This window comes from Mesoplodon bidens (assembly GCF_964165515.1).
Source record: "Mesoplodon bidens genome assembly, contig: HAP1_SCAFFOLD_126, whole genome shotgun sequence".
Taxonomy (NCBI): domain Eukaryota; kingdom Metazoa; phylum Chordata; class Mammalia; order Artiodactyla; family Ziphiidae; genus Mesoplodon; species Mesoplodon bidens.
Window position 1 is genome coordinate 652,109 of NW_027671928.1, and position 17,915 is coordinate 670,023.

At 51.8% G+C, this 17,915-nt stretch overlaps 1 protein-coding gene and 1 pseudogene across 2 annotated transcripts in view; one reads left to right on the plus strand and one right to left on the minus strand.

Annotated features, from left to right (window-relative positions):
- The window catches only part of LOC308610804 (centrosomal protein of 78 kDa-like), a 573,086-nt pseudogene that overhangs the window by 437,427 nt on the left and 117,744 nt on the right, over positions 1–17,915 (minus strand). The gene's annotated exons all lie outside the window — the stretch shown is intronic.
- Positions 4,575–14,233, plus strand: LOC308610799 (NUT family member 2G-like; the record flags this gene model as incomplete). The annotated part of the gene is made up of 6 exons (XM_081259807.1): positions 4,575–4,681; positions 9,156–9,317; positions 10,277–10,405; positions 11,446–11,479; positions 12,743–12,853; positions 13,374–14,233. The coding sequence occupies 6 exons, from the start codon at positions 4,575–4,577 to the stop codon at positions 14,163–14,165; spliced, it is 1,335 nt and encodes a 444-aa protein (XP_081115933.1). The 3' UTR covers positions 14,166–14,233.

A 17,915-nucleotide genomic window follows, 5' to 3' on the forward strand; every position in this document is an offset into this window, starting at 1 on the left:
AAAACTTCAGGTGACAACGGCGTCTCATTGGCTAAACTGCGGAATTTTCTATTAGCTATTTCTATTTTCTATTTCTTGTTGCTGGCCATGAAGGAAGTCTTCCCTCCTCCAGCTGGGGTAGTAAAGTGGTTGCACTTCCTCTTTGGGGTCAGTAAATGACCTCTTCCTGTTGGGGTAATTGATGATGAGTGGCACGGCATGAGAGCTCCCTCTACGGGCCTTCCAGACTCCAATTCTAGTGCAGGTTTCCTTTTGTTAACATTCACAGCATGTTTTATTGGCAGGAGGAGTCACAATGAGGGAGAAAAGGCCACAAGACTCACCATAAAGAAGGCTCAGAAATGCTTGGGTGGGTCCAAGGCAGGCACAAGGTGGCTGTGGGGTCAGCTGGTGGCTACAACGATCACATGGTTCCCTCTGATGGGTTTGCAGCTCGATGTGGAAGAGTGAATAAAACGGTCAGTTCATCCTATCAGAGAAACATGAAACTGAGATAAGCTTCCCACTGCTAGAAGCATCTTGAGCCTTCAGAAAAGAACAGAGAACATGTCTAAAGGGTTTGGGAACATCAGAGCCGTATCTCCTCAGAGTGGGACTCCCCAGGCTCTCCAGGTCTCAGTCCCCAACTCTCCCTCAGTGACAAAGCCTCCCTACCTCTGTCCTTGTCAGCTCAGTGATCCCTAGAGGTCCTGCCTATCCGTGAGGACTTAGGTTTCCATGAGACAGGTTGGTTGAGACCTAGTGATACAGTTGACCAGCCTGATATGCAACAGTTCCCACCACCCTGGGGCAGTTGGGCTCAGGGACACATGGCTCTGGACCCCATGTGGAGGGTGTCCTTGCACGTCCGCTGTGCCACAGAAGAGCCAGTAATGCCTGTAGCTGTCCAACTGATTCTCAGGGGGGTTTCCTGGGAGAGCCCTTGGTCATCTGACCTCCTATCCAGGAAGCCCCATGACTTTCTGATTGCTGCCTGTCATGCCAACAACACACCTGTGAAGGTTCTGCTCTGCATGGCCATCTGTCCGCCAGGCGCCCCCTTCTAGGGACCCAGATGCTAGGACCACACAAATGCTGAAGGAGTGTCCACCTGCCTAAGGTACAGACACCCCTGTATCCATCTGCATGATTTCTACTGGGAATCAACAACATTTATGGGGATTCTCTGGCCCTAAAGAACAGACCAACCTGATAGGAGCAATGCAATGATTCACAATTACCAGGGTCAATGCACATATACAAGGGCCCATAGCCCCAGATGCCCCACTCACAATTCACATGAGGGTCCCATACGTACCCACCGATGCCCAAATATTCTTGCTTCATACATACACAATCCAAACACGCACATCAGTGGTACGCTGCTAAGTGCTTGATAAAAAGCTCTCCGAGAAAGGCGGGAAAGACTTCACTTATGGTATCTACATGGTATAAATATTCCCAGCAGGACCAATTTCAAGCTACCCACCTGACATCACTAAACACACAGCTGGGAAGAGATATGCACCATTGACTCTCCCAAGACAGTATGAACCAGTTCCAGCACATCCCATAACTTTTCCTGTGAATATGTGCACAGAATCCACTTACACCCCAAGGAGAACTCTCAACTCCCACCACAGATATATAACCAAAAGGACACCACATACACATTTGTGTTTGTACATATATATATATATATATATATATATATATATATATATATCTCCTGAACACACACCCTCACCCTGAATAAATACACAAACAGACCACCTCTTACTACCTAAATTTTTACAGATGAAACCTTACTCACCCTGAATATTCACATTCCACTCTCACAACTATATATACACACACAACATGGGCCTGAAAACAAACATGTGCAACCAATATGCCATCCAGATGTACACACTGAGTACCTAAGCACACAGGGTCACCAAGTACACAACTGTCTCATGTGCAACCCAAAAAAAGACCCATGTGCAATCCCACAGCCCTAAAATACATAGACTGCAGGACTCCTGCACACACACAGAACCCACACAGCCTACTGGTTTCCAAACACACAAACTAAACTCTCACGTCCCACAGAATACATACCCCAGAAGCCCCAGGAACTCAAACACACACACAGACACAAATAATCTATACTGATCAAATACAGCTGACCCTTGAACAGCTTGGGGGTTAGGGCGCCAACCCTCCATGCAGTGGCTCTGCATCCATGGATCCTGTAGTAGTCCTGTAGTAGTTACTGAAAAAGAAATCCACTATAAGTGGACCCGTGTGGTTCAAACCCATGTTGTTCAAGGGTCAACTGTCCATATAAGTCCACCTCACTAATACTGAGAACACACATACAAGCAACACCACTAAATTCTTCAGGCATTACATTTTGAAATAAACACATAGAGGACTCGAAGCCTCCTGCTACACTCACAAATCACAAATACACACATCCACAAACTACTCATGAGTATACACCCCAAATGCTCAGACACACTCAAAACAGAAAAACACCGACAACCTCTGCAGTCTTACTAATATACATACAGAATTCTCACACACCTATGGACACACACATGCAAATATTCCTAACCCCTGAACATATGGATCCCCTCCCAAACACTATACATTATGCTACCTCTCCAGAATACAAGCTCCCCACCACTACTCCAACATACAAACTGTATATGTGTGTGTGTGTGTATATATATGTTTCTACCCTCACCCTGAATATATAGACAGACCACCTCTTACTCCTACCAAACACATGTATAAACACCCTAGCGTTCTCCAAAGAAATACACTTTGAATACTCCTAACAACTCCATACCTTATGAACAAACTCTGATAATGCATGCACCTGATGATGGACACGCACACGGATTAGAATACACAAGTAAGATACATGGAAATATCTCCAGCAAACCATTTATGAAACAACTTCCATATATCAAATTATCCCTAGCTATCAGGAGCCAGCTCACACATATGCAAGTACTAACAAATACCCGTATCACATATTTCTAATACATACAAATGCAATTGTCCATCTTCCCTGTAGAAACATAGAACCCCACCTCTCTATCAGATACACATATACTCACTTCCCAAAATACATAAGCCTAAGAGGCTCCTACTGAAAATTACAAATGCACAGCCTCAGCAAATATTCCTCCAAGTGGCCATGCCCCTTGAATACACACACAAACTCATTTAACACACAACTCTCCACAAGTCCCAAATAGAACCACGATTACCCAGTACACTACAAATAGACAATAATGTCACCCTATACGCCCTTTGTACCAAATACACATACAGTACCACACTACTGGCGTATACATAACCCCATATTCCCAACCTCTCACACAGAATGAACTCTGCCATCTTGCAGAATACAGGATCATACAAACACAACATACCTACACATTCAACATCCACCAGCCCCATAAAATAGTCACAGACTTGCCCTCTACACATCCAAATATACATACACAGCTCCTGAAAATGCACACCCACAAACACCCCATAACCATACAACATGCCCTGAATACACAAATGATCAGCCTACATTCCCCAAATATACAAAATTAACAGACTGGACACCCAAAGTAATATACACCACTACTTTTCCTGACATGGCCCTTACGCATATGCAGATAATCCTTCCAAATCCACCATTACACACACACAAATCCCCAAATTCAGGGGTGAAAAAAACACATGTAAACATTTTCCCCAAACACCAAATTACAAACACCTAACCACCAACTCCTTGAGTATGCCTGCGTCACATCTCAACACCCTCCAAATACAACGCTCACTCTTACACACTCTCACAAAAACACAGGCATGACCTCCCTTCAAACACAAATATCCACGGACAAAACCAACCCACACATTTGACTACCTATCAGATTCCCACCAACCAATTAAGTATGTACAGACCCCATCTATGCTTGCAAATCAATCATGATTTGACACCAGACTACAAATACATGTTTATTACCACATTCAGCAAAGTTGCTCGCATCACTGACAAAAGAATGCAGTTTGAACCTAAGTGTTGACTGATGTTTTTATGATAAGAAGGAAGACACTAGTGAAACGATGAGTGTGTTCCTTCCATTTTCACTCATTTTCCAATCACCTGAGCTACACCTTCGGAACCAGATGAGGGTTTTCAACTCGCAAGAACTTCCCTCTAGCTTTTGTACTCTTCACAACGCGCAGACTAGAACGGCACCTGTTTAATAGCTCGCACACACTATTTAGCCCCCACTGTAGGCCCCGCAATCACTGAACCCTTCATGCAGCCGGCTCCCCAGTGGTGCCGATAATCCTGGGGTAAACATCTCAAGGGAATCGAGCTCTATGGGGGCGTGAATCCACATTGTGGGGAGTCTCCTTACATGGACAAGGGCACAAATAACCCACAGGGTGAACAACAGTGCAGAGCGGTGACACCTGAGGGGTGAAAAGTCCCCGTACCCCTTACCTCAGGATTCCTAGAATTGACTCTACAGGCCGCCATGACAGGCCCCTCCCCCGCCGGACAGCCATTGGGGCCCCACCCTCCGCGCTCCCGCATGCGCTCCTGTCTTCCGGAGCAAACTGCCCCAGCAGACGCCGGGAGCTGTTGGAGGACGGCGGTCCGCCGTGCCCGAGAGACCCGCCCCAGTGGGCGTGCACAGGCGTGCGCGGGCGTGCAGGCGCGGGGTGCGCGGGCCTAGGAGGTCTCTGCAGGAGAGGACAGAAATGGAGGGTCGGGCAAGCTGCGGAACTTCTCTGGCGACGCTCCTCGCTGGGAACCTTCGTGACGGTCTCTTCTTAAAACCAGCTCTTGTGAAATGTGCACTCGTGAGTTTTATATTGCACTCGTGAAACCCATGCACTTAGCTACAAAGAGTTCTGGAGAGCTCCGCTGTAAGCACAGTAGCCTCAAATTGGGGCAAGTACTTTCATGCCCTTTGGACTGCCGTTCCTTGGTTCTTGTTAATGCCTTTCAAAAAACAGTAGGTCCTTTTTCCTAGCACACCTGAAGTTTCCGTTAAAGAACAATGCTAGCAAAGAATTTCAGACCTGGGAAACACTCTTAAGATACTGTCTCCTGACTCCGTTCCTAGAGTTTTTCCAACGCATTTACTCTACTAGAATATTTTTTCTCCGTGTTCACAGGTGTTTCCTTTGTACGGTTTTGGGGTTTTTTAAAAAATAATTTTGAGAAAGAGTTGACAATCTGGGCCAATTTCAACAGGTAGTATGGGAACAATTTTATTTTCCCTCCCTCCTTTTTTATAATATCTTGCAGAATTTCAGTTGACAATAAAACAACAACAACAAAAATAGTAGCGGGATCAACTTACTGACCTGACTTTGTAATACTTCCCAAAGAAACTTCAATCATCAGATCCGCTTTCTGGTCAAATGCAAGATTAGAGCATTTCTCACTCAACAGGATGCCTCTGAAGACCCCTCACATGTAACAGCACTAAGCGCCTCCAAGTGCAGACTTGAAAACTCCACAAGACACAAACATGGTATCTCTTCGTTTCTTTAATGTTTCGTGATTGAGTGGAAGATGAACTGTCTTCTGAGGCTTGTGATCCATGTCCAGAGATGTTTTTTCTCAGTAGTCAATGCCCGCCCCCACCTTCTGTGCAGGAATAGTCAGAGATCATGATCCAAAGGACTTTTAGATACTCCCTTCTGTGACTGGTCTTCCCAAGTTACATTTGGGCTAATTTGATTATCTCTGTCTGTGGGGTGTAGGATTTTGAAGTATTACAAAAGTGATTGCAGTATTGGGACTGGCTAATTTTTGCACAGTGCAATTTTTGTATCAGTGGCCTTGAGAAGAGTCCTTCAAATACTGTATCAGAATTATGAGTGAGAATCTTGTAAATAATTGGTTGAATGACTGAACAAAGGGAGGAAGCAACAAGGAAGCCTGCCTTTCTCGAGTGCCTGGGTACAATATTTTGCCTCACCATTCCTCTAGTATGAAGTTATTGGTTGCAAATCATACAAGTTTTCCTTCATTATAAAAGCTCCAGGGCTTCCCTGGTGGCGCAGTGGTTGAGAGTCCGCCTGCCGATGCAGGGGACACGGGTTCGTGCCCCGGTCTGGGAAGATCCCCCATGCCGCGGAGCAGCTGGGACCGTGAGCCATGGCCGCTGAGCCTGCGCGCCCGGAGCCTGTGCTCCGCAACGGGAGAGGCCCCAACAGTGAGAGGCCCACGTACCGCAAAAAAAAAAAAAAAAAACCTAGGTTGATGGATAAAGACGTGAAAGGAAGGGACTGTCATGCTCAACCTCGGTGCCGTGAATCAAAACAACAGTTTATAAACTGCCTAAAGAGGCACACGCCAATTGTGTTGCCACTGTGGGAGGTGGAAGGAACTTCCGGTTCTTGCCTACCTGCCAGAGCCCTCGTGGAATGTCCCCCCAGCGCACGCCACCCCACCCCGACCCACGTGCCCTCTGCCCCTCCCCCACCGCAGAACGGTTCAGCCCGCATTTTCCGGTTTACTTTCAAACGTGTCCCTCGTTGACTTGGATCCCGAGCGTTTGCTGAAGCAGGTCGCTCTCTGGCTCCTGGTCTTGACTTTTCTCATTGAGGCTACCAGGCAGCAGTAGTCCGTGCCCAAGCCTGCAGGATGGCTTCAATAGGAGGTAAGCCTATAGGCTGGGGGTGTGTTCTCAGAGACCCTGCCATCCTCACATCCTTCAGGTTCACATGTTACACTTAACTGTGGGCACCTAGTTGGACTGAAGTAGAGGGAGAAGAGAGCACTGGACGCACAAGGACATTTCACCTGGGGAGACTGGGGAGCCTGAAGAAACCTGAGACTGCCCTGGGGAGGAGGGGTCGTTGGAGGTGGATCCAGAGGAATTGCCCTGGCTATGGAGAAAGGATGGCAGCAGACAGTCTGATTCTTTCTAGAAGGGAGACAAGCCACTTTGAAACGTGTGTGTAAGGATGTGTGTGATATCCTGGTGGTGACACAGGGAGGGTCATGAGGAAAGCCTAGAGCTGTATTGTGTTCCTCAGGCACCTGAAGCTTGCCTCACCATATCTTTCAAAGGGGTTTGAACAGGAGCATACTGTATCTCAGGGGGCCGTGGGGAGAGATGGTCTTGGTGAGAAAACTATTCAATGGGGCTGTGTGTGGCCACACCTGCAGTGAAGTGTCCTCTCCGAGAGCTAGGCAGGGGGTTACTCTAACTGCCGCAGCCCACACCTCGTCCACTCCTCCCAGCCCAGAGCTCACTTGTCAGTTCAGGTAACTGTTGCCTTGGATTCAACAGGGGATGGGCAACCATTACGAGTAACTTCAGCCAAGAGAGGGCTCAGGTTCCTGAGTTGCTCTGAATTGTTCTTCCTTTTGTGGAATGGCAGTACTTCAGACCTACTTCATCTTGTCCAGTATCTCATGGTGGACCCTCAGGCTGCCTTGAGAGGAAGAGTTTGTTCCTATTTCAGGTCACTCCTTCATGGACAGGGAACAGATGTGGAGTGGGGTTGGTTCGGGTGGAATGTCTATGAAGCCTGCTTCCTCTTTTAAAGGGGGAAGGAGTGTAGCCCAGGATCAGGAAGATGATCTTCTGTGTTACTATTAAACGTCCTATGACATCTGTTCTGGTGAGTTAGGTGCACCGTGGTGTGTACCTTGTTCTCCTGAACAGGGATGTGTTTCAGACAACTTGATCGCCATGGCATCTGGCTTATGCCTGCATCTCAGATTGTCTCTCCGTTATTGGGAGCTGGAAGGGGAAGGACCACAGGCAGTCTATACTCCCACGACCAATGTAACATGACAATTCCCTGGCCCTTGTTTAATCCTCTGCAGCCATCACTGGCTGTGAAATGACAGAATCTAAGGGACACGCGCCTACTTCTCAGACCACCCCAAGCCCCTAGGAACAGAACTCCTGACTGATGACAGTGACTCTGGGCACTGGGGAAGGGGTGGCAGGACCTGGCCCATGTTACGTATCTGCTGTGGGTTGTTCGGAGATGCAGGTGCTTTCTGGGCCAGTGTCATGGGTTTGTATCAGGATTCCATTAGAGATATTTTCCAGCATTTTGTTTTGTTTTGTGAGGCTAGGAAAGAAAGAGGGGATTTATACTGAGCATCAGGAAAAGGAGGACTGAGGAGGAGGTGGGGCCCTAATATTTTACACAGTGCCTGTCCACAAAGGGCCTTTGGGGGCCTAGAACTTACCTTGCAGAAGGCCCCACCTGCTAGTACGCCGGCTGAGGGGCATTTCTCACAGAGCAGATGTCCACACAGCTCCAGGTCTTGGGAGACAGCCTGTGAGGCTTAGGTGCCAGGGTGTGCCTTAGGGAGGCTCTCCAAGTGAGTGCTTGCTGAGGCAATTTCTTCTCGGCAGGCAGGGGTCAGGGAGCTTGGTGGATGGGCGTGGGGTCACCAGTGGAATAATTCTCAACTGGAGGTCAGGGCATGAAAATCACTTGAAGACATTTGCACGCTGCAGTTTCCCTTGTCCAAGAGTCTCTCATCTGTGGAGATTTACACTCTGATGCCGCAGAAAGCCTCAGTCCCACTTGCCCATTCTCCTCCTCCATTCACTCCTTTCCTTTGCCTCAACAGCATCTGCAGTGCTGGGAACGGATGTCACCATGAACCCCGGTGCCTCCTTGTCTACTTTCATGGCAGTGTCCTTTCCTCCACCCATTCCTGGCGCCCAGCACTGGCCACCCTGGGAGCAGCACCTGCCACCTCTCATCACCCCCGCATTCCCTCCTGGCAGCAGCCTGTGGCTGCCAGCTTTCCCCAGGATGCCTTTGGTGGCTAATGGTGGCTGTGGCCCCAGTGCCCCTGGGGCTTGCAACTTCACTGTACAAGTCAGGTCACAAGGGAGGCCAGTGCAGGCCCCCCCGGCTCAGACCTTTATCGTTCCTCAGGGCCCCCTCAACTGGAGCGCTCCAGGGGCCCTCAGCGGGAGTGCTGCATGTCCTGCACCCATATTCTTAGCAACCCCTGCGATGGAGACCATTGTGACTGCTCCAGCTGTTGGAGTTACTCAGGCTGGCAAGGGAGGCTGGACCCCAGGCTTTCCTCCTCAAGCTCCACCACCAGCTGCCCAGATGGCCCCTAACATTCGCCCAGTGAACTCTGGGCCATGGCCACGTGGCACTTCCAGGGAGGGCAGCCTGGACACCAACCAGCCCTATGCCTCGCAGGAGGACTGCTCTAACCACCAGAGTGTGTACAGTAACTTCCGACGGTGGCAGCGCCTCAAGCCACTGGCCCGGAGACACCTTCCCCAGAGTCCTGATGCAGAAGCTCTTTCCTGCTTTCTCATGTGAGTGAACGCTCAGGGGGTCATGAGCTTATCGGAGCTCTTAGATAAAGAGGAACTGGGGATGGACTCGCAGGTTAGGTTTCTAGGGATACTGGAAGCAAGGTGTGAAGGCGATGTCCACGCCACGAAAAGGCACACTGTCAGTCATACGGGCGAGCCTGCTAGTCCATGACATCATGACTGAAATGTGCCTTATCTCAACTGACCCCACCCCACTGTGAGTCTAGCCAGCTTGCTCTTCCATGATTCTCTTGGTAATATGGCCTGAAGACTTGCAGTCAGAGAGGGTCGTGGTGTAAGTTGAGGAGCCAAGGAGTGGATGCCACACTCTCCTGTGCTGACGTCTCCTTTCATACAGCACTTGAGTGTACGTGGCCGGGGGAGGTCACTTCGGAGAAGGGGGAGGAGCGCGGGGCCCAGGAGAGCGCTTCATGCACGCCTCGACTTTGTTGATGTGGAGAATTCCACTAGGAACAGGGTGATGGTAGAGCTCTCCTAAGGGCATGGGCTCTCTCCCACTAGAGTTGTGAGCCTGGCAGGCATTTCCATCCTAAACCTGCGGTCCCTCGTAAAAAGGGGACAATCACACTTCACCTTCAGAGGACCGTGCAGAAGACTCCTTGGGCTAATCTATGAAGTGTGAGCAGATTGCCTGGCACATGCCACGCCTCACTGATGATGGTGATTTTTATTATGAAAAGGCAGCCTTGAAGAGGAAAAGAGCTCCCCAAGGCACAGTGTCCCAGCTCTAGCCTGGGAGTGGATGGTCATCCTCGAGTGAGTGTGAGGCGGTGACAGCCGTAGCCGGGAAGCCTTGTCTCTGCTCTCCCAGACACCTGCCTCTCACTCTCCTGTTGCTCAGTCATGCTGTGTTGAGTGATGTGTGGTCCACACTGGTGGGTGGGGTCAGGCAGGTGGGGGCTGGGCTGGGCACAGAGACTGACCCCGAGTGCTTACAGCCCAGCGCTTCGATCCCTGGCCCGCCTGAAGCCCACCATGACACTGGAGGAGGGACTGTGCAGGGCCGTGCAGGAATGGCAGCACATTAGCAACTCTGACCGGATGATCTACTACGAGATGGCGCAAAAGTGAGTCAGCGTCCTGGGCCCAGGGGCTGCGTGGAGGGTGAGGCGAGTGGGTGAGGGCAGGGTCTGGCCGTGGCAGGGCTCATCAGAGAGGACAAAGGAGAAGGGCTGTCGCTCGGAACGGGGGGCCCGCAGCCCAGAGGCCCTACAGTCCTCCAGAAACCCCTCCCTCACCTTGAGAGTTTGGGTCTTCTGTCCTTCCTCCACCACGAGCTCTGCCCTCCCCTGAGTTTGACCTACCCTTGCCCTCACATGAAGGTCTCAGGACGGGGCAGGGTGAAGCTGTGAGTCCAGTAGGGGTCCAACTCCGGCCATATGGGCTGGGCTGGGGAAAGAGCTCCACCCGCCAGCCTGCTGCTTCCTTAGTGGTGGCTGGCTGGCGGCCACTGACATAGATTTGGGACCCCCTCTCCTCACGAAAAGTGGCCTGAGTGGGTACCCTGGCATCCCTCATGAGGCTGGGGAAGCCAGCTGTCATCAGCCCAAGGGTCTCTGGCCCTTCCAGTGTTTGCTCCACGGTAATCCCCTCGGTTTAAGAAACAAAACCAAACAAACAAGCACCTCTCAGAGGAAAGGAAGGCCTGTCCTCTAAGCTCAGCATCCACATCGTCCAGCCTCTCCTGAGCCCTGTCTCCAGGTCTACGTTCCAGAACTCTCAGTCCCAACCCAGGGTCCTGGATTTGGGCAAGGACCCCTGTGGGGAACACATGCCTGTTCCAGCCTCTGGCTGTCAGCCCTTCATGTGGCTCTGGATGGGGGGCATGGGGAGGGTGCCCCCTGGGTCAGCCACGTGTCCCGTTGACCTGGTTCAATGCAGCGACCTGGCTCTATGCTGTTGAATGCTCTCCAGTGCTGGTGAGGCAGGAAGGGTCCCAGATCTTGTATCAGTTCCAGGAGCAGCTCTCTGCTGTGGACAGCACCTCACAGGGCCTTGACAGCCCCAAGGCACATCCTCTCCCAATCCCTCATTCTTGGCTGCCTTTGTTGGGCTCCAGAACCCAGGCCATTTTCTCAGGATGGCCTGTGCCTCCGTCACACCCCAGGTTCATGCAATTTGAGGCAGAGGAAGAGATGCAGATCCAGCAGTTGCGGTGGATGCAGTGCGCGCAGGGCCTGCCTCCTCGGGGGCCCCCAGCCCCGAAAGTGGGCCTTCAGCCGGCCACCCAGGTTCCCACTGGAGTTGAACGCACAGGTAACAGGGGCCCAGGGTTGGCCACTCTTCCCATGTGGATCATTTTCCTTCAAGACAGGGGCATTGGTCTTTCAAGCAAAACAGCCACCGAGGCGGGGGGTGGGGGGTGGGGTCTCAGATGCCCTTTGTTACTACGGGGTATTGACTTGGTCAATCTTGTAACTTCTCTCACGCCTCCCTGTCAAAGGACTGCACACAAAGTCTGCCTAAGAAGTGGGCTTGATGGGGACACCCCTAGAAAATTGGAGGTTCCCCACTTCCTTATATGTGACTCTCTTAGATGCCCCCTTACCTCCCCCCTCCAACTGTGCATGAAGCTTCAGGTGGTCCTGACCCCCCCACACCCACATCAATGTCCCCCAACAGTGCCCTCACCAGCGTGCGCTCGGTGGTCAGGAGGTAGACCGGGAGCCCCTCACCTTCCTTCCCTTCCTCCTGCTCTGCCGCAGCCTGTGCTCCCAGGATGTCCGGCCCCAGGGCCCAGCCCTCCCGCCCGAAGCCACACGGGTCCCAGCGACCCCCGGAGCCCAAGGCACCCGAGGACATTCCACCTGAGGCTGTGAGGGAGTATATGGACATCATGGAGGCGCTGGTGGGGCCCGTCCACTCAGCCACAGGCGACTCAGATGCAGAATGGGGAGAGGACGGAAATGAGCTGCAGCAGGAAGAGGACGGCACCTACTCGGACCCCGATCTCTTAAGCTATATCGACAAGCTGTGTTCCCAGGAGGACTTTGTCACCAAAGTAGGCTAGGCCTGGAGACTGGGGTCTGCAAGATGCCAGGGCATGGAACTCTCAGCACCCAAGATCTGGGTTCTGCTCAGGCCGTTGGGACTTAAGCTCAGCTCCTTGTTCCTGAGCCTGGTGTTAGGGGAGGTTTACGCAGATGTTTGTGTGTATATGTTTGTGTCTATCTGTGTGTATGCCTTTGTGTCTGTGTTTGTGCCTCTGTATATGTGCTCTTTTGTGTGTGACTGTGTATGTGCATGTTTGCGTGTGTGTGTGTGTGTGCGTGTGCGCGCTGACCATCCCCGCCTTGTGGAGTGGGGTGGGTCTCTGCTTTTCACTTTCCCTCCTGGCCTTCTTGTCTCACAGGCCACTCCTGGCCGAGGATGCTCACAGCCTCTTCTTTCTGTTCTAGGTGGAGGCAGTCATTCACCCTGGATTCCTGGCAGATTTGCTTTCCCCAGACCCACAGCTGGATCTCTTGGCCCTAGAGAAGGAGCTGGAGCAGGAGGAAGGGCTCACCCCCGAAGAAGTGAGACAGGGGAGGGAGAGGGACACTCAGGGAGCCAGGGGACCCCACGGGAGGGGGACCCCAGGTGATCCAGGGGACAGGGGAACCCAGATGACCCAGGGGAGCCAGAGGAGGGAGGGATCCCCGGTAGAACAGGGGACACAAGGGACATTCAGAAAGACCAGGGCACAGAGGGACCCCAGTGAACAGGGGAGAGGTAGGGCCCCAGAACAGGAGGGCCACATAGCGCTGTCCATCCCTCCCCTGCCTGGGACACCTGGCATGGGGAAGGGCCCGTTCTGGGGTGGGTGCAGTGCAGGGTGAAAGGAAGGAGAGGATAGGGAGCCGGGAGGGGAGGGAAGGTCACAAAGCTGGGAATCAGTTGCAGGAGAATGGCCGGACTGCCACAGTGTCTGTATTTGGATTCGAGTCCTGGGGTCGTCCGTCCCCTCCTCCCCACCAGGGCCATTGTCCCACTGCCCAGTGCTCCTCCTCTCACACGTGTGTGTGGAGCCGTCACTGTCCTCCTCCCTCCTACCAGCTGGTGCAGAAACGACTCCTGGCCTTGAAAGAGGACGACGGTGTGCGGGCAGCCCTGAGTCACAGTGCACCCGGAATGGCCTCAAGTCCTTCTGAGTCCGACGCCGGCCAAGGTGCCCAGAGGCACGACCAAGACCCCCATCTAGGGGTCAGTGATGAAGCCTGCCCACCAGAGATTGATTCTCAGGCTCTTCATAGGCTCATGCAAACAGACACTGCCCTGTGCAGGCCCAAAGTCTTTGTTCCCTCTGGAGGACGTCAGGAGTTCTCTATATTCCGGCCCGTACGGCTCTCCCCTCCCCAGGCTCAAAGGCGCACCGGCCCTCTACTGAGATCCAGGGATGCGTCTGTTCTCAGAAAGGCCTCTCCTCTTCGGGAGGCCCGAGTGCCCAGGGAAGGGTCCAGTGAGAACGAGGAGGTGCTCCAAAGCGTCTTCATCATAGACTCTCAGCATATACTGGTGCCTTTCGGGATGTCCCTCAGTCCTGCGCATGTCTCAGCCCTGGCTTCCTCTGGAGGTTGGGGGGCCCAGAGTGTTCCCCAGTCCCCCTCCTCTCAGAGAAGAGGCCTCAGCCCAGCTCCACCAGCCGCTCCCAAGTCGAGGAAGCGGGCTCTGTGTGGACACCCAGCCGCTGCTGAGAAGCTGCCCATCCCCGGGGCTGGCCTCGGCGTCTCTGGGAGGCCAGCCTTGGCTCTGGGGCTGGCTCGCCCCTCACAGCTGAGAAAGAGAAAGCGTGACCCGTTTGACACAAAGAAGCGTGGGAAGAGGAGGAAGAAGCACTGCAGCCAGTAGGGAACAGCTGGGCCGGCCCTCCAGGGCGAGGCCCCAGGGCAGCCCCCTGGGGAGCCTAGGGGCTCCTCCTCCTCCTCCCAGTGCTGATCCTGGATGATGTGGGGGGAAGGGAGCGGGGCAGGACCACCAGGGTGGGGAGGGGGAGCGGGATTGTGGGGGGTTAGGGAGGTGGGGGAGGTGGGTGTGGCCAGGTGTGGGGGGGAGCAGGACCTTTGGAGTGATGTATGTAAATTGTGAACAAAGATCGTTTTCGTGGGAAATGCTCTCAGGCCACTGTCATCTTGTTGGTGTTGAGCTGCTCCACAGAGAGCGAGCCTGAGAGGAAGGAAGGATGAGGGAGGTCACAGGAGCTCTGGGTCTACAGGTGGCCACACCTTTCCTCCACATAGACAAGGACTCCTCAGGCTGCCCCTGGGAACGCACAGCTCTCACTTTCCCCAGGGACCACCTCATCAGCCCCTTCTCTAACGCCTGCTAGGCTAGGACCCTTCTGGGGCATCTGTACCGTCTTCTGCATCCCTGAACCTTCTGGGGAGGCAGAGCTGCTCTTGTGCCTTTCAGCCCTCTGGACACTCACCAGTTTCTAGGATGGAGCCTGGAGACAGCCCTTGTCATTATGGAGCTTCTCTCTGCTTTCCTCATGTGGCCAGACGACGGCGCTGGGATGACCCTCCGCTCATCCAGGGTTTCCTGTGTGGGTGGCCTGACCAGAGACGAAAAGTCTTGGCCATGGGGACGGGACTGTCTGCCTCATCGTAGCGGGAGCATCCTCTAGTTCCACTGGGATTATTGCAATGTGGAGAGTGGTGGAGGCAGCTACCTCTTCATCCCAATGAGGAGGCAACAAGGGGAATGGGTGTGGGGAGATTCATGGGGCACCCGTTAAAGGTGTGTATAAGGGAAAGGACAGTCGGGCCCCTTTGTGGAACTTGTGGGATGTCTGTGCAGCAGCATCTCGTTCAACTGAGGGAGGAGGACCCATGTGGCTGTGGCCGTGGGGACTGGCGTCCGGGGCCTCCGGGTCTGCAGAGACACCCCAGAGCTACTGTCCCTTCCCTTTGCACCCATGGCTGGACGTGTGTGTGTACTGGTATCAACACTGGTTTGTATCCCCATAGGAAACAGGTCCTCCTAACAAACTATGACCACGTTTCACAAGAACAGCTTGCTCACAGGGGCGGCAGGGGGTGGGAGAGGTGTCTGTGGCCCCAGATCTGAGTGGGAGCTGGGATCCATGCTGAGGAGTGTGGAGGCCTCAGTCACCGTCCTGTGGGTGTCGGCAGAGGCTTCGAATCATCAGAGCAGGGGAAATGACCCCCTCATTAGAGTGAGACGAGCAAACAATGAGGGGCAGGGAGTAGACCCCCGCTGTCTCCCAGAAGTGCCTCCCCTCCCAGTCCGCTTAGCCTCTGTCACAGCCTGTGCTGGCCCACCTCTGAAGCCCCTTCCTCCTAAAGCACTGAGATGCTCTGATCTTTTATGGACCTGCCCTGGGCCTCACCCCCCCTTCCCTGCTGGCCAAAGGCTCTTCTCCTGCTTCTGACTTCTGATTCCTTCCCCAGGACCCAGGCAGGTGTTAGGACAACAGAGATTCCCTGAACATGACCCCTACACCACCAGCATGCAAAACTGGGGCCGCAGGCTTCCACAGGTGGCATGACTCTCTGCTGGACCCTGCAAAGAGCTTGGAGAAGAAAGGGGCTCATGTCTCTCCACCTCCACAGAATCTGTAGGTCAGCCTCACAGGTCCCCCTCTGTCCAGGTGGGCAGCACATATGTGCTCCCAGCCCTCCTTGACCCTTTGTGAAAGAAAGTTTTTGCAGCTTAGTAGTCTGATATTAGGCAAGGTGTCTCAGGGCTTGTTCCTTTTGAAGCCCTACAGGAGAATCTGTTTCCTCTCCCTTTCTGTCTTCTAGAGGCTGCCTGCATTCCTTGGAATTAGTCCCTTCTTCCATCTTCAAAGTGCATCACTTTAATCTCTGCTTCCCTCATCACATGGTCTCTCCAACTCTGACTCTTCCTGTGTCCCTCCTACACAGCTCTTTGTGTTTATATATAGCCCACCCAGAAAATTTAGGATAATCTCTTCATCTCAAGATTTTTTACTTAGTCACAGCTGCAAAGTCCATTTTTCCATACAAGGTAACGTGCACATATTGTCATAGGAGGGGTTAAACACGGACGTGTTGGGGGAACCCGAATTTACCCTACTAGAAGGAATCCACAAGAATACCTACCATCAGCATCCACATGAATAACAGACTATGACCAAGTGGCGTTTATTCCAGGGATGCAAGCCTTGTTCAATGGTAAACACTCACCAGTGTAATCTACCAGATTGAGTCTAAAGAGGAAACACGTACTGTTACACCAGTTAACACAGAACAGGCACTGAACGAGATTCAACGCCCCTTCATATTAAAAGTGCTCAGGAAACTAGGAATAGAAGGGCACTACCGCAACCGAATAAAGAGCCTCTACAGAAAACCTACTTCTAACATCACATGAAATGGTGAAAGAATGAATGCTTTTCCCTGAGTTCAAAACAAGGTTAGAAGGTCCACTCTTATCTTAGTTTTCAACTTAGTACTTTAGATTCTAGTTAGTGTAGTACAGCAAGAAAAGGAAAAAAGAGGCATACATATTAGAAAAGAAGAAATATAACTGTCATTCTTTACAGATGACATAACTGTCTACATAGAAAATTCCAAGGAAGGTATAAGTAGACTCATAATAAATTATAATAGCTTGCTTTAGCAGGATCTCAGAATATAAAATCAATACATAAACATTAATACACAACATTGATCATATTTCCATATACTAGTAACAAACTGAACAACTGAAAACCAAAATTTAAAACATATTAAATAGGTTCCAGTTCAAGATGGCAACATAGGAAGATCCCGAACCCACCTCCTCCCACAAACACACCAAAGCTACAGCTACATATGGAAAAATTTCCTCTGAAGAAAACTAAAAGATGGTGGAGCAACCCCTTCACATCAGGAAAACCAGAGGGAAACCACATCAAAACAGGTAGGAAAGGCTGAGACACAATTTTGCCATAAACCCCATCCTTGGTGTGGAGACACACAATTAGGAAGGAACTCAAAACCTGGAGCTTCTTCCTGAGAGGTGAAGGGTATGGACCCCACATTGGGCACTCCAAATTTTAAGGCTGGCACCTGAGAGATGGACCCTCAAAACATCTGACTTTGAAGACCAACAAGGCACATCCCATGAGACCCACAGGGCTGTGGTGAACTGAGGAACAGCTCTTAAAGGGCCTGTGCACAGACTCACCTGTCCCAGGGCCAAGTGTAGAAGCAGCCCTTTGAAAAGCACTCTGACTTTTGGTGAAAGAGACTCACTTCCCAATTTTAAAGCATTAATCTGAGGAACAGGGGCCTGCTGGAATACTCCCCAGGGACAGAGGCTGGCGGGTGCCATCTTCCTGCTCTCTCTTTGCCTTGATAAAACTGAAAGGTGCCATTTTTTTCCCCTTTTTCCTTTCCTGCAGGTGACAGCTTTGTGCTCCAGCCAGCTGGCTCCTTCTTCCCTGCTCTTCCTCTGTCTTGCTATATATATATATTTTTTCTTCTTTTCTTTTTTTTCTTTTCCCTCTTTCCCTTTATTCAAATGGTGTCATCTTTGCACTCTTCCCACCGCCTCACTCAGCCAGTAAGCATCATCTTCACACTTTCCTTCTGATGTGCTCCAGAGAGCCAGAATCTCCAAGACAGGAGA